This window comes from Penaeus japonicus, unplaced genomic scaffold, assembly GCF_977035675.1.
Source record: "Penaeus japonicus unplaced genomic scaffold, GWHDUDI00000001_assembly GWHDUDI00000001, whole genome shotgun sequence".
Classification (NCBI taxonomy): Eukaryota; Metazoa; Arthropoda; class Malacostraca; order Decapoda; family Penaeidae; genus Penaeus; species Penaeus japonicus.
In genome coordinates this window covers 15192185-15209684 of record NW_028234403.1, presented here as the reverse complement: position 1 = coordinate 15209684, position 17500 = coordinate 15192185, and the positions used below count along the sequence as shown (strand labels likewise).

The window sequence follows — 17500 nt, the reverse complement described above, 5'->3', positions numbered from 1 at the left end:
CTGACTCATTAACTAGACTCTCCATCATCTCTTACTGATTGCTGACTGAGTCTCCCGTACCTCATCATCTTCTCCCCTTTCTAATCCCTTTCTTTATCCTTTCCCTTCTTCCCTAGTGACGGATCTTCTCTCGTCTTCCTTCTCACGAACCTCCTCCTAACGCTAAGCACTTCCTTCTCGTGCTTTGGAGCAGGGACACGGCGAGTGCTGCCTTCGAAGGAGGGCAAAGGAAGTGCTAAAATGTGAAGGAACTGGCGAAGGAGAGACACTGAGTAAAAGAGCGGATAATGGCATGGAAGGAGGGAAGGAGACTAAGGAAGGAGAAAGTAAATTAGATTCGGGGAAAATGCCAAGAAGGGAGGAGTTAATTGAAAGACATAAGAATGCCAGGAAGTCAGCAAGAAAGGGGAGAGAAACAAAACGACGAGGAAGGAATTGAGAGGAAAGAGAGGAGACAGAAAAAATGTGTGAAGAAAGTAGGGACGGGAAAGAAATCAGAAAGAAGGAAGGAAGCAGGAAGGAAAGAAATGAGACAGAAACGAGACGTGCGGACACAAAAAGAACAGACGGAAGGAGAGCGAGGACAGGAAAGAAGGAGAGCGAGGAGAGGAAGGAATGAGAGCGAGGAGTGGAAGGAAGGAGAGCGAGGAGAGGAAGGAAGGAAAGAGAGCGAGGAGAGGAAGGAAGGAAAGAAGGAGAGCGAGGAGAGGAAGGAAGGGAGGAAGGAGAGCGAGGAGAGGAAAGAAGGAGAGCGAGGAGAGGAAAGAAGGAGAGCGAGGAGAGGAAGGAATGAGAGCGAGGAGAGGAAGGAAGGAAAGAGAGCGAGGAGAAGAAGGAAGGAAGGAGAGCGAGGAGGAGAGGACAGCGAAGGAAATGCAAGGAGAGCGAGGAGACACACACACACACAGGCAGGAGGAGAGGAAAGAAGGAGAGCGAGGAGAGGAAAGAAGGAGAGCGAGGAGAGGAAGGAAGGAAAGAGAGCGAGGAGAGGAAGGAAGGAAGGAAGGAGAGCGAGGAGAGGAAGGAAGGGAGGAAGGAGAGCGAGGAGAGGAAAGAAGGAGAGCGAGGAGAGGAAGGAAGGAAGGAAGGAGAGCGAGGAGAGGAAGGAAGGAAAGAGAGCGAGGAGAAGAAGGAAGGAAGGAAGGAGAGCGAGGAGAGGAAGGAAGGGAGGAAGGAGAGCGAGGAGAGGAAAGAAGGAGAGCGAGGAGAGGAAAGAAGGAGAGCGAGGAAAGGAAGGAAGGAAGGAATGAGAGCGAGGAGAGGAAGGAAGGAAAGAGAGCGAGGAGAGGAAGGAAGGAAGGAAGGAAGGAGAGCGAGGAGAGGAAGGAAGGGAGGAAGGAGAGCGAGGAGAGGAAAGAAGTAGAGCGAGGAGAGGAAGGAAGGCAGGAAGTGGAAGAGCGGTTGTAGCGGACGTAGCCTCTACCTCGAGAAGTAGTTGTGGCACATGAAGGTAGACTGTGGATGCACAGGGCGTCCCGGTCGTGCCCTAGGCTTGGTGCGCTGACCTCAAGGTCTCGCTGCGTTGGATTGACGCCGATTGTGGAATCGTTGTTGGGGGGGGTTGTGACACCTCCGCCACTCGCGACGCCGCGCCTCCGCCGCCCACGCCGCCCACGCCGCCCGCGCCGCCTTCCGCCTCGTCCTGCAGGAGACACCCGTCCGTCAAAACTAGTTAGAGGGAGGTGTGTGGGGGGGGGGGGTATATGGCCTGCATGATTCTGTGGGACATTTCGCTGAAGAGGAAAGGGAACTTGTGAAAAGACATGTTAAAGACATGACCAACCTGACGGGCGCCGGCGTGGTGAGCGTCGGACGGGCGGCCCTGGGCGTCCTCCTCCTCAACGTACGCATCCTCAGCTCCTATGGCCGCGTTTCCGCCCTGGGGGGAGAGATGAGTGTGTTGCGAGTGAGGCTGTCTAAGAAAAAAAAACAAAAACAAACAGACTGGCTGTTCCCGATGAATCAAAGATATGTAATTACATATGAGTAAATATATACACATACATTTTTTTTATATAATTTAATAAATATTATGTAAAATATTACATATTTATATATATACATATTTATGTATTATATACATTATATATACTATATCTTTATACATAAATTTTATATTTGAATTACTTTTTAAATCTTATATTTATTGTATTTATTTTTACGCAAAAATTAAAATATTGATATATATAAAATATTTATATTTTTTCATATTATATTATACATATATATACACACCATAAAATATTATATATTTTTTTTTTTATTTTATTTTTAAATATATATATATAAAATATATTATATTTATAAAAAATATACACCCACACAACACACAACACACAACAAAACACAAAAAAACCCACACACACAAACACCACACCCCACCCCACACACACACTCACACACACACACCCCCACAAACACACACACACACACCACACCCACACCACCCAAAACCACATATATATATATAATTTTTTATTTTTTTGTAAGGTAAGCCAGTTTTTGGGGGAAGATGTTTAGCGGGCCCTTGTATGCATTAAATGGACCCGCTGCTAGGTGTGCTGACTCGTGCAACGAGGTTGGGTTGATTCCCGGTGGGGCTTACCCCAAAGCAGTGCCCAGCTACGTCAGTACCGCAGTGACAGTGGAAAAAAAGGGTGGGGGCGGGGGGGGGGGGATCTGCCGACCTGGGGGTTGTTGAATACAGGTCGCTGAGCTATCCGACGGATTTTTTGGGGGGGTTTTTTTTTTTTTTCCCTTTTATTTGTTTTTTGGTATTTTTGGGGTTTTTTTATTTTTTATTTAATAATCTGGGTTTTCGTTTTTTTTTTCGTTTATTTTTTTTTTTTTATAATTATTTTTTTTAATATGTGGTTTGGTGCTGTGGTGGTGTTTGTGTGTGTGTGTGTTGTGTGTGTGGGTGTGTGTGTGGTGGGTTTATGTATTGGGGTGTGTTTTGTGTATATTTATATATATTTAAAATAAATATATTTATTAAATATTATATTATTAAAAAATATATTAAAAAATAAAAAAAACATGATTTAACCCGCATATTATATATAAAATTTTATATAAATTACATTTTATATTTTAATAATATATATATATATATAATATAGATATTATATTTAAAATTTATATACCACACACACATATTCTTTTACACACCAAAACACCCCCAAAAACCAATATTTTACATATTATATATTATATATATATTTATTAATTATATATATATATATAAATTTTATTTATATATTTTATATGTATGTATATATATTTTATATATATTTTATATATTAAATTTAATATTTAAATTTAATTTATTATTATATACTGTATTTTCACCTAACGCTTACTGTTAACCTTATTCAGTCTTTTCTATATCTTCTTGTATGGAGTTCCTGAAAATCAGATTTGTAATTCTATAAATATCACACTTAGCTCTTTGCAATTCAACTCATTCATTCATGCATTTGGTGGTACTCGCAGTTTCGCAATGCACACATGGCCGCTTCTGATCCCTGGCAGAAACTATGATCCTGGAGATGGTCATTGTTCTTAACTTGCGAAATCTATAGGAGAGCTCATTCCCCAAGAGTGAAGCATGTCTTCATCACTAGTCCCGTGCACCGGTATTAACAGACAGTCGCGTGAGCATGGCCGTATGAAATCATTCATCAGTCATCCATTCGCCGTCATTCAGTCGCACATCATCATCATCATCATCAATCACCATTCCCAGAGAGACGACACCCATCAACAGATCAACCGCACGACGGCGATTCTCAATGCCGAAGACCCCTACCTCATCCTTTCCTTATTCCCTCATTCACTGTAATCCAGTCCGGCTGTCACTTCAGCATTCTGCATCTCTTTCACCGCTCCTTCACTCCTCTTCACTATCTCACCTCTACCTCTCGCTTTACATCTTATCTTCTCTCCCTTCCTCTCCTTCTCCCTGTCGCCTGTTCTCCTTCTGTGTCCCCTCGCTTCCTCGCCCGCCCTTGCTCCTCCTGTGGCCTTCTACCTTTCCTCGCTGCTCTTCTGCTCTCTCCCTTGCGTCCCTCGCCGTCCTCTCTATGCCTCCCTCCCTCCCTCCCTCCCTCTGGCCCTCGTTCCCTCCCTGTCCCTCCCCATCTTGTCCCCCCCACTGTCTCTTCTCCCGTTCTTTCTTGTCATTTGTCATTTCTCTCCTTCCTTGCTTTCCTCCTCCTGTCCTTAAGCCATCCTGAGAGGCCTAGCACATTCGTTAGCCTGCCAACTGAAGTGATCGATATCTGTCATATAACCACTGTGCGTTGTCCCTCCGGAGCCTGAGACCGCCGCATGTAGGAGCCTGCCGGCGTGGGTAGGGNGGAGTCTGGGAAGGATTCCTGCGGAGGACGATGCCACAATCCGTCCGCGCGACCCGCTACCGGGGTTCGACAGCGTTGGCCTGTGTCCAAGATGCGCGTGTCTATGTTCACTTTCTTTATTTTGCTCTTTCTCTTTCTTTTTGATGCATTTTCTTTATGCTTGCATTTCATTTTTCTTGACTGTTCATTCTTTCTTTCTATCTCTCTATCTATCACTCTATCTATCTTTCTATCTCTCTGTAACTTTCTCTTTCCCTTTCTCTTTCTCTCTCTTTTCGTCTCCATGTCTCCCTGCCTGTCTATTTATCTTTATATCTGTCTTCCCCCGCTCCCCTTCCCTTCTCGGTCTCCCCCTTATTCCACCTCCTCCCCCCCTCACCCTACCTCCTCTCCCCACGCTTCTCCCTGTGTCCCTTGTCACCCTTTCCCTCTTCAATACTGCCATCCACATTGCCACTCTGTCCCTCGTCTCACATCCTCCTCCTCCCCCTCCCCCGGGGAAACCCACGGAATCCTAATGGGACAGGGCCTCTTCGGGGACGCTGGAGGACAGAAACAAGGAGGAAGAGGAAAGGCGACAGACATTAGATGTGAAGGAGGTCGTGCCGCTGGGACTGGTGGTGAGGATGGTGGTGAGGAAGGTGGTGAGGATGGTGGTGAGGATGGTGGTGAGGAAGGTGGTGAGGATGGTGGTGAGGAAGGTGGTGAGGATGGTGGTGAGGATGGTGGTGAGGATGGTGGTGAGGATGGTGGTGAGGATGGTGGTGAGGAAGGTGGTGAGGATGGTGGTGAGGATGGTGGTGAGGAAGGTGGTGAGGAAGGTGGTGAGGATGGTGGTGAGGGTGGTGGTGAGGATGGTGGTGAGGATGGTGGTGAGGAAGGTGGTGAGGAAGGTGGTGAGGATGGTGGTGAGGAAGGTGGTGAGGATGGTGGTGAGGAAGGTGGTGAGGATGGTGGTGAGGAAGGTGGTGAGGAAGGTGGTGAGGAAGGTGGTGAGGATGGTGGTGAGGAAGGTGGTGAGGAAGGTGGTGAGGAAGGTGGTGAGGAAGGTGGTGAGGATGGTGGTGAGGATGGTGGTGAGGAAGGTGGTGAGGATGGTGGTGAGGAAGGTGGTGAGGAAGGTGGTGAGGAAGGTGGTGAGGATGGTGGTGAGGAAGGTGGTGAGGATGGTGGTGAGGAAGGTGGTGAGGAAGGTGGTGAGGAAGGTGGTGAGGAAGGTGGTGAGGATGGTGGAGGAAGGTGGTGAGGATGGTGAGGATGGTGTGAGGATGAAGGTGTAGGATGTGTGATGGTGAGGAAGGTGGTGAGGAAGGTGCTGCCGGATGGTGCCGGTGTGAGGAAGGTGGTGAGGATGGTGGTGAGGAAGGTGGTGAGGATGGAGGTCGTGAGGATGGGGAGGGTGAGGATGGTGGTGAGGAAGGTGGTGAGGATGGTGGTGAGGATGGTGATAGGAAGTGAGGATGTGAGAATGTGTAGAAGTGTGAGGATATGTGAGGATGGTTGAGGTGGTGAGGAAGGTCTGTGAGAATGGTGAGAAAGGTGGTGAGGATGATGGCCGAGTGAAAGTGGAGGTGGTGGTGAGGATGGTGGTGAGGATGGTGGTGAGGAGGTGGTGAGGAATGGTGGTGCGGAGGCAGGAGAGGATGGTGTGAGGAATGGTGGTGAGGAGGTGGTGAGGACAGGTAGTTGCGGAAGGTGTGAGTAAGGTGGAGGGAGGTGGTGAGGATGGTGGTGGTGGAAGGAGTCGGGCCGGAACGGTGGGCTAAGGTGGCGAGGAAGGTGGGAGCGGAAGGATGGTGCGGTGAGCAGGTGGGTGAGGAGGAGGTGGTGATGAATGTGAGGATGATGGAGGTGTGGGGATGGTGGTGAGGGGTGGAAGTGTGAGGAATTGTGGTGCGGAAGGTGAGGAAGTGAGGAAGGTGGTGAGGAATGGGTGAGGATGGTGAGGATGGGTAGGGGATGTGTGTATGGTGGTGAGACGGTGGTGACGGTGGTGTGGAAGGTGGTGAGGATGGTGGTGAGGATGGTGGAGGGAGGGGGTGAGGAAGGGGGTGAGGAAGGTGGTGAGGAAGTTGGGAGGAGTGGTGAAGATGGTGAGAGGTGGTGGTTGGTGGAGGTGGTGAGGAAGGTGGTGAGGAAGGAGTGAGTGAATGGTGAGGAGGAGAGGTGGTGTGGAGGAGAAGGTGGTGTGGAGGTGGGAGGAAGGTGGTGAGGAAGGTGAGAAACATGGTGAGAAAGGTTTGAATGGTTGTGAGGCAGGTGGCGAGAAGGTGTGGAGGAAGGTGTGAGGATGGTGTGAGGAAGGTGTGAGGATGTGTGCGGAAGTTGGATAGGAAGGATGGAAGCGGAAGAGTAGCTGAGGTGGAGAGAGAGGAAGTATGGAGCGGCTGGTGGGTGAGAAGAGGAAGGTGGTGAGGATTTGGTGAGGAGGTGGAGAGGCGGAGGCTCGGCAGGAGTTGAGGAAGGATTGGAGAGGATGGTGGTGAGGAACGGTGTTGCGGCTGGTGGAGAGGAAGGCAGGTGGAGAGGACGTAGGTGAGTCAGGATGAGGATGGTGGTGAGGAAGGTGGTGAGGAAGGTGGTGAGGAAGGTGGTGAGGAAGGTGGTGAGGAGGTGAGGATGGTGAGGTGAGGAAGGGGAGGAAGGTGGTGAGGAAGGTGTGAGGAAGTGGTGTGTAGGAAGGAGGAAGGTGGTGAGGATGGTGGAGGAAGGCGGTGAGGAAGGTGGTGAGGAGGGTGGTGAGGAAGGTGGTGAGGATGGTGGTGAGGAAGGTGGTGAGGAAGGTGGTGAGGAAGGTGGTAGGTGGTGAGGATGTGATGAGAAGGTGTGAGAAGGTGTGAGGAAGGTGTGAGCAGTGGTGAGGGGTGGTGAGGAAGTGGTGAGGAAGGTGGGGATTGTGATTGAGGAAGGTGGTGAGGATGGTGGTGAGAAGGTCAGAGATGTGGTGAGGAAGGGGTGAGGAGGTGAGTGAGGAAGGTGTTGAGGAAGGTGGTATGGATGGTGGTGAGGATGGTGTGAGAAGTGTGAGAAGTGGTGAGGAAGGTGGTGAGAAGGTGGTGAGAAGGGTGAGGATGGTGGTGAGGAAGGTGGTGAGGAAGGTGGAGAGGGAGAGGAAGGTGGTGAGGAAGGTGGTGAGGAAGGTGGTGAGAATGAGATGATGAGAGGTGGTGAGGAAGGTGGAGGAGGAAGGTGGTGAGGAGGTGTGAGAAAGGTGTGAGGATGTGAGATGGTGTGAGGAAGTTGTGAGGATGTGGTGAGGAAGGGTGAAAGGCGGTGAGGAAGGTGGTTGAGGAAGGAGAGGAGTGAGTTGGAAGGTGAGAAGAGTGGTGATATGAAGGTTTGAGGAGTGTGAGGAAGGTGTGAGGAAGTGTGAGAAGTGTGAGGAAGGTGGTGAGGAAGGTGGTGAGGATGATGGTGAGGATGGTGGTGAGGATGGTGGAGGAAGGTGGTGAGGAAGGTGGTGAGGATGATGGTGAGGATGGTGGTGAGGATGGTGGAGGAAGGTGGTGAGGAAGGTGGTGAGGAAGGTGGTGAGGATGATGGTGAGGATGGTGGTGAGGAAGGTGGTGAGGATGTGTGAGGAGGTGTGAGGAAGGGAGGTGCGGAAGGAGGATGAGGAAGGTGGCGAGACGGTTGAGGATGGTGGCAGGATGATGGTGAGGATGGTGAGAGGAAGAGGGTGAGGAGGTGGTGGAAGGAAGGGGGTGCAGGAATGTAGGAAGGTGGTGAGGATAGGTGAGGAAGTGGTGAGGAAGTGTGAGTGATGGTGGAGGATGGTGTGCGAATGGTGAGAAGTGGTGAGATTGTGGTGAGAAGGGGACTGAGGATGGTGGTGAGGATGGTGAGGAAGGTGGTGAGGAAGGTGGTGAGGAAGGTGGTGAGGAAGGTGGTGAGGAAGGTGGTGAGGAAGGTGGTGAGGAAGGTGGTGAGGATGGTGGTGAGGAAGGTGGTGAGGAAGGTGGTGAGGATGGTGAGGATGGAGATGACTGGGTGAGGAAAGGTGGATTGCAGGTATCGGAAGGAGGAGAATGGTGAGAAGGTGTGAGGATGGTAGGCTGAGTACGTGGTAGATGAAGGTGTAAGAAGGTGGCGAGGAAGTGTGAGGAGGTGGTAGAGGATGGTGGGTGAGGAAGGAAGGTGATGGCAGGTGGTGAGATGTGGTGAGAAGGTGTGAGAGGATGGTGAGAGGATGGTGTGAGGATGGTGGTGAGGATGTGATGTGGTGTGAGGAATGGTGGTGAGGTGAGGATGGTGGGTGAGGAAGGTGGTGAGGATAGGGTAAGAGGATGTGTGAGGAAGGTTGGAGAGGCGCGTCGATGAGGATTTTGGTGAGGAGGCCTAAGGTGAGGAAGGAGTGGTGAGGATGATGGTGAGGAAGGTGGTGACAGAGATTGGTGGTGAGATGGTGTGAGAAGTGATGAAGATGGTGGTGAGAAGTAGATAGGATGGGGTTGAGGAAGCGGCTGGGTGGTGAGGACGGTGGTGCGGCAGGATTAGAGGCCGGAGGAGCGGCAGGAGGAGAGGCCGGAGTTGCGGAGGAGGGAGCGGCCGTTGGAAGCGGCAGAGTAGAGGCTGGAGTTAGCGTCTGGAGGTGATGCCGTAGGAGAGAGGTGGAGGATGGTGGTGTAGGAAGGTAGGTGAGGAATGTATGTGGTGAGGAAGCTGCAAAGTGATGAGGATGAGCGGGACGTGGTGAGGTAAGGTGGTGCGGCAGGAGGTGGTGAGGAAGTGGTGCGGCGTGAGCGATGGTGGTGAGGAGTGGTGGTGAGATGGTAGGTGAGGAAGAGGTGGTGAGGAAGGGATAGCGTGAGAAGGAGGTGAGGAAGTAGTATGTTAGAAGGTCTGAGGTGAGGAAGGTGGTGAGAAGTGAGGACAGGTGGTGAGGAAGGTGGTGAGGATGGTGGTGAGGAAGGATGGTGATGGAATGATGGTGAGGAGGTGGTAGGATGGTGTGAGTGAAGGTGGAGAGGAAGGAGGGAGTATGAGGATGGGTGAGAAGGAGGTGAGGATAGGTGGTGAGGATGGTGAGTGAGAGATGTGGTGAGGAGGAGGTGGTCCGTAGTATGGGCAGGAGAGTGAGGACGGAGGAACTGACTGTATGGAGGATGGTGTGAGGTGAGGTGGTGAGTGAGGTGCTAGTAAGGTGGTGCGGAAGGTAGGGAATGGTGAGGATCAGCTGTCGGTGGTGAGGAAGGATGGTGAGTGGAAGGTGAAAGAGGAATGTGGTGAGGAAGGATGGTGAGAAGTGTTGTGATGAAGTGGTGAGGATGGTGGTGAGGATGGTGGTTGTGAGCGAAGGTGGTGAGGAAGGATGGGATGGTGGGATGTGGTGGGGGGGGGTGAAGATGGAGGTGAAAGGTGGTGAGGGATGGTGGTGAGGAAGTGTAGAAGGGAGGATGGTGGTGAGGAAGGTGGTGAGGGAATGGTGGCTGAGACAGGTGGTGAGGATGGTGGTGAGGAATGGTGGTGAGGATGGTTGATGGGGAGGAAGGTGGTGAGGATGGTGGAGATGAAGTGGTGAGGAATGGTGGTGAGGATGGTGGCTGAGGAAGGTGAGATGAGGATGGTGGTGAGGAAGGTGTTGAGTGAGGATGGTTGAGAAGTGGTGAGGATTGGTTTGAATGAAGTGTGAGAAGGTGGTGATAAGATGGTGAGGAGGGAGATGAGGAGGTGGTGAGAAGGTGGTGAGATGTGGTGAGGAAGGTGGTGAGGAAGGTGGTGAGGTATGGTGGTGAGGAAGGTGTGGATGTGAAGCTGGTAGTAGGATGGTGGAGGTGAGGAAGGTGGTGAGGAAGGTGGTGAGGATGGTGGTGAGGAAGGTGGTGAGGATGGAGGTGAGGAAGGTGGTGAGGATGGTGGTGAGGAAGGTGGTGAGGAAGGTGGTGAGGAAGATGGTGAGGATGGAGATGAGGATGGTGGTGAGGATGGATGATGTGGAGAGAAGGTGGTGGGAAGGTGGTGGAGGGAAAGGTGGTGAGGAAGTGGTGTGATGGTGGTAGGAAGGTTGAGGGAAGTGGTGGGAATGGTGTGTGAGGAGGATGTGAGGAAGAGGTGGTGAGGAAGGTGGTGTGGAAGTGGTGAGGAAGGTGTGTGATAGGTGATAGGTCGATGGTGTGAGGAAGGAGGTGAGGAGTGGTGAGGGAAGGTGGTGGTGATGTTGGGGTGGTTGTGAGGAGGTGGTGAGGATGGGTGGGGAGGAAGGGGTGAGATGTGTGGGGGGAAGTGGCGTGAGGAGGGTGGAGTAGGAACGGTGGTGAGGATGGTGGTTGAGGAAGGGTGGTGAGGGATGGTGGTGTGGAAAGGGGGGTGAGGATGGTGGTGTGAAGGTGAGATGGGGTGAGGAGGTGGTGGAGGAAGGTGGTGAGGAAGGTGGTGAGGAAGGTTTGGTGGATGGGGGGCGTGATGTGTGAGGAAGGTGTGAGAAATGTGGTGAGAAGGTGGTGAGTATGGGGTGAGGAGAAGGTGGTAGAAGGTGGTGTAGATGGTGGTGAGAAGTGGGAGATGTGTGAGATGGTGAGAAGGGGTAGATGGGTGAGGATGGTGAGAGATAGGTGCGTGAGGATGGTGGTGAGGAAGTGGTAGGATGGTGGGATGAGGAATGGTGAGAAGGGGTGAGGAAGGTGGTGAAAGGAAAAGGTGTTGAAGATGTGTGATGGAATGATGGGGAGATAGTGGTGATTGGGGGTTATGGGAGATTTTTTGAGATGGTGGATGTGTGAGATGGTGTGAGGATGGTGGTGTAAGGTGGCGAGGGGTGTGGAGGAGGATGTGGAGGGAAGGTGAGTGAGGGATGGTGTTATGAGGGAAGGTTGGGTGAGGTAGTATGGTGGTGAGGAGGTGGTGAGTGAATGGTGGTGAAGGAAGGTGTGAGAGGTAGTGAGATTGTGAGAAGTGTGAGAGGGGGTGAAATGTGAGGAAGTGTGAGGAAGGTTAGAGGATGGTGTGAGGTGATGAGATGGTGGTGAGGAAGGGGGGTGAGGTAGGGGTGGGTGTGGATGGTGGATGAGGAAGGTGTAGGGATGGTTGAGGAAGGTGGTGAGTTGATGTGGTGAGAATGGGGGTGAGGATGGTGTGATGTGGAGAGGTGGATGATGAAGGTTGGTGAGGATGGTGGTGAGGAAGGTGCGAGAAGTGGATGAGGATGGTGGTGAGGAAGGTGGTTGAGGATGGTGGTGAGGAAGTGCGAGGAAGTGATTGTTGAGAGGTGAGTAGTGTGAGATGGTGTGGAGAAGTTGTGAGGAGTTGAAAGGTGTCGAGGATGGAAGGTGGTGAGGATAGAGTGGTGAGGATGGTGTTGAGGATGGGGGTGTGTGTGGAAGGTGGTGAGGATGGTGGTGAGGCTAGGGGGTGAGGAATGGTGATGTGGGGGTGGTGAGAAGGTGTGAGGAGGGGTGCGAGGAAGGTGGATGAGGAAGGTGGTGGGGGGTGGTGAGGATGGTGCGAGGATGGTAGAAGTTGGTGAGTGTGGAGGTTGAGGAAGGGGTGAGGATGGGGGGGTTGAGGTGATAGAAGATGGTGAGGTTTTGGTGGTTGTGGTATGGTGGTGAGGTTTGAAGGTGGTGAGGATGGTGGTGAGTGGGAGGTGAGGATGTTGTGGTGAGGTGGTGGTGAGGTGATGGTGGTGAGGTAGGTGGCAGATGGTGGGTGAGGAAGGTGGTGAGGAATGGAAGGTTGAGGTGGGTGTGAGAAGGGGTGAGGAGGGGGTTGGTGGTGAGGAGGGTGGAAGAAGTTGTGGATGGTGGTGAGGAATGGTGGTGAGTGGAGGTGGTGGAGGGTAAGGGGGTGTAGGATGGTGTGTGTGGAAGGGGGTTGGGAGGAAGGTGGGTGAGGAGGTGGGGGAGGAAGGGTGGTGAGGTTGGTGGTTGAGGGAAGGGGGTGAGGAAGGGTGAGGAAGTGTGAGGATGGTGGTGGGGGGGGAGGGAAGGGGGTGAGGTGGGTGGGTGTTGGAAAGTAGGGTGCAGGAAAGTGGGAGATGTGGTGAGAAGGTGGTTCGGAATGTGAGGTTGGCGGGTAGGAGGAAGGTGGTGAGGGGGGTGGGAGAGGGTGGTAGGAAGTGCAGGAAGTGGTGAGGGGATGTGTGAGGAAGGTGTGAGGAAGGTGGTAGAGGAAGGTGGTGTGGATGGTGGTGAGATGTGGGTGAGAAGGTGGTGAGGAAGGTGGTGAGGATGTGATGAGGAAGTGTGGTGAGGATGGGTGGGAGAAGTGGGGGGAATGGTGGTTGAGGAAGGTGAGATGTGGTGAGTTGGTGGTGAGGGTTATAGGTGGTGGAGGAAGTGTGAGATGGTGGTGAGGAAGTGGGTGAAGGGTGAGGATTGAGGTGGTGAGGTTGGGGTGTGAGGAAGGGGGTGGAGGAGGGAGAGGGGGTGGTAAGAAGGTGTGAGGATGGTGGTGAGGAAGTGTGGGAGGGGGGTTTATGGATGGGTGGTAGGGTAGTGATGTGATTATAGGAAGGTGGTGAGGATGGTGATGAGGATGATGGTGAGGATGAATTTTAATAAATGCAGCACTTATAATGGAGTGCAGTGATATAATGATTGCTAATACTCACACACTAAAAAATAGTATTTTTAAAACCTAAAATAATAATGATTATATAAAAAACTGGGGGCCCTAGACCATGACCATATGTGAACTGAGGGGATGGTAATAAGGATGGAGAGTAGGATGGTGTTATAAGGATGGTGATGGTAGTGATGCTGATTATACGATGGTGATGATGATGGTGGCGAGGTTGATGGTGCTAATGAAATTTAAAACTGCAGCACTAATAATGATTGCAGTACTAATAATGATTGCTAATACTCACACACTAACAACTAGTCATATAAAACCAACAATAATAATGATAATAAAAAACTGTGGGCCACCTAGACATGACCCATCTGAACTTCCCAGAACCCCCTCGCCTCCTCCCTTCACCTACCTTTCCCCTCTCTCTCTCTCCTTTCTCCCTCCCTCTCCCTCCCTCCTCCGTCCCTCTCCCTCCCTTCTCCCTCTCTTTCTCTCTTCTCCCTCCCTTCCCCTCCCTCTCCCTCCCTTCTCCTCCCTCTCCCTCCCTTCCCTCCTTTTCTCTCCCGTCCCGTCCTTTTCTCTCCCGTCCCCTCCTTTTCTCTCCCGTCCCCTCCTTTTCTCTCCCGTCCCCTCCTTTTCTCTCCCGTCCCCTCCTTTTCTCTCCCGTCCCCTCCTTTTCTCTCCCGTCCCCTCCTTCTCTCTCTCGTCCCCTCCTTCTCTCTCTCGTCCCCTCCTTCTCTCTCTCGTCCCCTCCTTCTCTCTCCCTTCCCCTCCCTCTCCCTCCCTCCCTCTCCCTCCCTTCCCTCCTTTTCTCTCCCGTCCCGTCCTTTTCTCTCCCCGGCCCCTCCTTGTTTTCTCCTTCCGTCACCCCTCCTTCTCGTCTCAGAGCGCGTGCCCTCTCCTTCTCTCTCCCTTCCCCTCCCTCTCCCTCCCTCCCTCTCCCTTCCCTCCCTCTCCTCCCTTCCCCCCCTTCTCCTACCTCTCCCTCCCTTCCCCTCCCTCTCCCTCCCTTCTCCTCCCTTCCCTTCCTTCTCTCTCCCTTCCCCTCCCTCTCCATCCCTTCTCCTCCCTTCTCTACCCTTCCCCTCCTTCTCAATCCCTTCCCCTCCCTCTCCCTCCCTTCCCCTCCCTCTCCATCCCTTCTCCTCCCTTCCCCTCCCTTCTCCTACCTCTCCCTCCCTTCTCCTCCCTTCCCCTCCTTCTCAATCCCTTCCCCACCCTCTCCCTCCCTTCTCCTCCCTCTTCCTCCCTTCTCCTTCTCTCTCCCTTCCCCTCCCTCTCCCTCCCTTCCCCTCTCTCTCTCTCCCTCCCTTCTCCTCCCTTCCCCTCCTTTCTCCTCCTTTCTCCTCCCTTTAACTCCCTCTCCCTCCCTTCCCGTCCCTTCTCCTCCCTCTCCCTCCCTTCTCCTCCTTCTTCCTCCCTTCTCCTCCTCTCTCCCTTCCCCTCCCTCTCTCTCCCTTCTCCCTTCTCCTCCCTCTCCCTCCCTTCCTTCCCCTCCCTTCTCCTCCTTTCTCCTCTCTCTCCCTCCCTTCTCCTCCCTTCTCCTTCCTTCCCCTCCCTTCTCCTCCCTTCAACTCCCTCTCCCTCCCTTCCCCTCCCTGCCCACGAGCGGTGCACGGCGGCGAGACGGCGATCTCAACTGCTCTTCCAGATAAAGAGGCGCCGCCCGATTTCTGCTTCGATTACCAACTTTTCGAAACAAAGCCCTTAATAAGACTCTCCTCAATCAGCCCATTTATTTTCTCGCCTTGCCTCCCATTGCCTCTCCTCCGTGACCCTTACTCGTTCGCTCTCTCTCTCTCTCGTGCTCGCTCTCTCTCTCTCTCTCTCTCTCTCTCTCTCTCTCTCTCTCTCTCTCTCTCGCTCTCGCTCTCGCTCTCGCTCTCGCTCTCGCTCTCGCTCTCTTTCTTTCTTTCTTTCTATCTCTTTCTCTTTCTTACTTTCTTTCTTTCTTTCGTTCTCTCTCTCATGGATTACCCTTCTCTCTCTCTCTCTCTCTCTCTCTCTCTCTCTCTCTCTCTCTCTCTCTCTCTCTCTCTCTCTATCTGTCTCTCTTTCTCTTTCTCTTTCTTTCTATCTCTTTCTCTTACTTACTTACTTACTTACTTACTTACTTACTTACTTACTTACTTACTTTCTCTCTCTCTCACCTCACTTTGTCTTTGTGTGTGTGTATCTCTGTCTCTCAGTTACTCAGTCTCTCTCGTCCCACAGTCTCTCAGTCCCTCAGTCTCAATCTCTTAGTTCCTCAGTCTCTTTGTCCTTCAGCCTCTTAGTCCCATAGTCTCTCAATCCCTCAGTCTCTATGTCCCTCAGTCCTTCAGTCCCTCAGTCCCTCAGTCTCTCAGTCCCTCAGTCTCTCTGTCCCTCGGTCCTTTAGTCCCTCAGTCTCTCAGTCTCTCTGTCCCTCAGTCCTTCAGTCTCTCAGTCCCTCAGTCTCCCTGTCCTTCAGTCCTTCAGTCCCTCCGTCTCTCAGTCCCTCAGTCTCTCTGTCCCTTAGTTCTTCAGTCCCTTAGTCATTCAGTCCCCCAGTCCTTCAGTCCCTCAGTCTCAGTTTCTCAGTCCCTCAGTCTCTCAGTCCCTCAGTCTCTCAGTCTGTCAGTCCCTCAGTCTCTCTTGTCCCTCAATCCCTCAGTCTCAGTTTCTCAGTACCTCCGTCTCTCAGTCTCTCAGTCTCTCAGTCCCTCAGTCTCTCAGTCTCTCAGTCCCTCAGTCTCTCAGTCTCTATAAAAGAGCAAAATGCATCACAAAGTACACGGCCGACGTCTATATGAGGGAAAGTAACAAACACGAATGAATATTTATGGTGTCTTTTTTTTCTCCATCCTATTTACAAGGATTATGCGGAGGTCAGTAGAGAAGGGGTGAAGGAGGAGGGGGTGGGGGGAAAGAGGGGGTGGTGGGAAGGAAGGAGGAAAGGGTGGGAGGGAAGGAGGGGGGAAGGAGGGAAGGAGGAAGCAGTGGAGGGAGGGGAGGAAAGGGTTGAAGGGGAGGAGGAGGAGAAGAGGGGGAGGAGGAGAAGAGGGGGAGGAGGAGGAGGAGGAGGAGGAGGAGGAGGAGGAGGAGGAGGAGGAGGAGGAGAAGGAGAAGGAGGAGGAAGGAAGGATATGGATGGGAGGACGAGGAAGGAGGGATATATGGGAGAGAAGGAGGGGTGGAAGGAGACGAGATGATGAAAAGAGGATGGACGTGAAGGCAGGGGAAAGGTAGAGGGAAGGGAGAGAGGGGAGAGAAGGAAGATCGTGAGGGAGGGAGAGGGGGGGGAGAAGGAAGACGGAGGGGTAGAGGGAAAGGCAAAACACACAAGAACAGAATAAGAGAATGAAACAGTCCAAAGAAAGAAAGAAAGAATAAGAAAAAGGTGAAGCGAGAGGACAAAAAGAAGAAAGAAAAAGATAAAACAAAAAAAAGGGAAACGAATAAGAGCAGTGAAGAAAGATCGTGAAGAACAACAACAAAAATAACACGAGAAACAATGAAAAAAAAATAAAAAGAAGAAAGGGTTAAAAAAGAAACAAAAGAAATGAGAGAGAGTACGGTGGAGTCAACTGACACTCTGCTTCGACTGATGGTGATAATGCGAGTGATGATGGTGTCGTGATGGTGTTAAAGAGTGCGTCACCTCCTCGTCTCGTCGAGGGCAACCCAACCTCACACTCGCACCACAGCTAAAACTTCGCCCTGCCTCTGACTCCCTTACCCCCCTCCCCCCCTCCCCCTCCTTCTCCCCGAGATGTTAATCCTCGCCGAGCTGCCAAACAATCGACATTCATGAAGTGACATGGTCCATTTAAAAATAAATAAATAAAAATAACTCCCGACGCTTGACAGAAAATGCAGTCAATCAGATCTGTGTTTGTGAGCCAATATCACCCGTTGCTATCCCCATCGCTGCTCCTACCTCCCTTCCCCCGCCTCCCTCTTGGCCTCTTCCCCCGTCCCCTCGCCCCCTCACACTCCCTCACACCCCCTCCTCCACCTCCACTCACATTCCCCCTCCCCTCCTCCAGTCCGTCCCAAACACACACACCCTCCCCGCTCCTATCACCCACATCCCTCCCCCGCCCTCCCTCCTACCCATTCTTCCCCCGTCTTCTCTCCCCCACTCTCCCCCTCTCTATTCCCGCCCCTCTACCCCCCCCCCCCTCCCCGCCCAGATCAACCCGACACAGCTCGGCGTCAGATTTCATCATTTGTCTGCTGCAACGGATGGAGAGCAACTTCGCGACTTCATTCGCTGGCGTCCCTTTTACTCTTTCTCTCTCGCTCTCACTCGCTCACTCTCTCTCTCTCTCTCGCTTTCACTTTCGCTCTCTCTCTCTCTCACGCTTTCACTCTCGCTCTCGCTCTCACTCTCGCTCTCTCTCTCTCGCTTTCACTTTCGCTCTCTCTCTCTATCTCTCTCTCTCTCTCTCTCTCTCTCTCTCTCTCTCTCTCTCTCTCGCTTTCACTTTCGCTCTCTCTCTCTCTCTCTCGCTCTCGCTCTGGCTCTCCTTCTCGCTCTCGCTCTGGCTCTCCTTCTCGCTCTCGCTCTCGCTCTCGCTCTCGCTCTCTCTCTCTCTCTCTCGCTTTCACTTTCGCTCTCTCTCTCTCGCTTTCACTTTCGCTCTCTCTCTCTCTCGCTCTCG

The 17500-nt window shown here is 52.2% G+C and overlaps 1 protein-coding gene across 1 annotated transcript in view; it reads right to left on the bottom strand.

Annotated features, from left to right (window-relative positions):
• Nucleotides 1-17500, bottom strand: part of Hsepi (D-glucuronyl C5-epimerase) — a 162337-nt gene that overhangs the window by 13152 nt on the left and 131685 nt on the right. Inside the window, exons 4-6 of the mRNA XM_086536760.1 lie at nucleotides 1784-1879; nucleotides 1569-1642; nucleotides 162-173 (exon numbers count right to left, since the gene is read on the bottom strand). Of these exons, the coding sequence (XP_086392886.1) occupies nucleotides 162-173; nucleotides 1569-1642; nucleotides 1784-1879 (182 nt within the window). The remainder of the gene's footprint in view (nucleotides 1-161; nucleotides 174-1568; nucleotides 1643-1783; nucleotides 1880-17500) is intronic.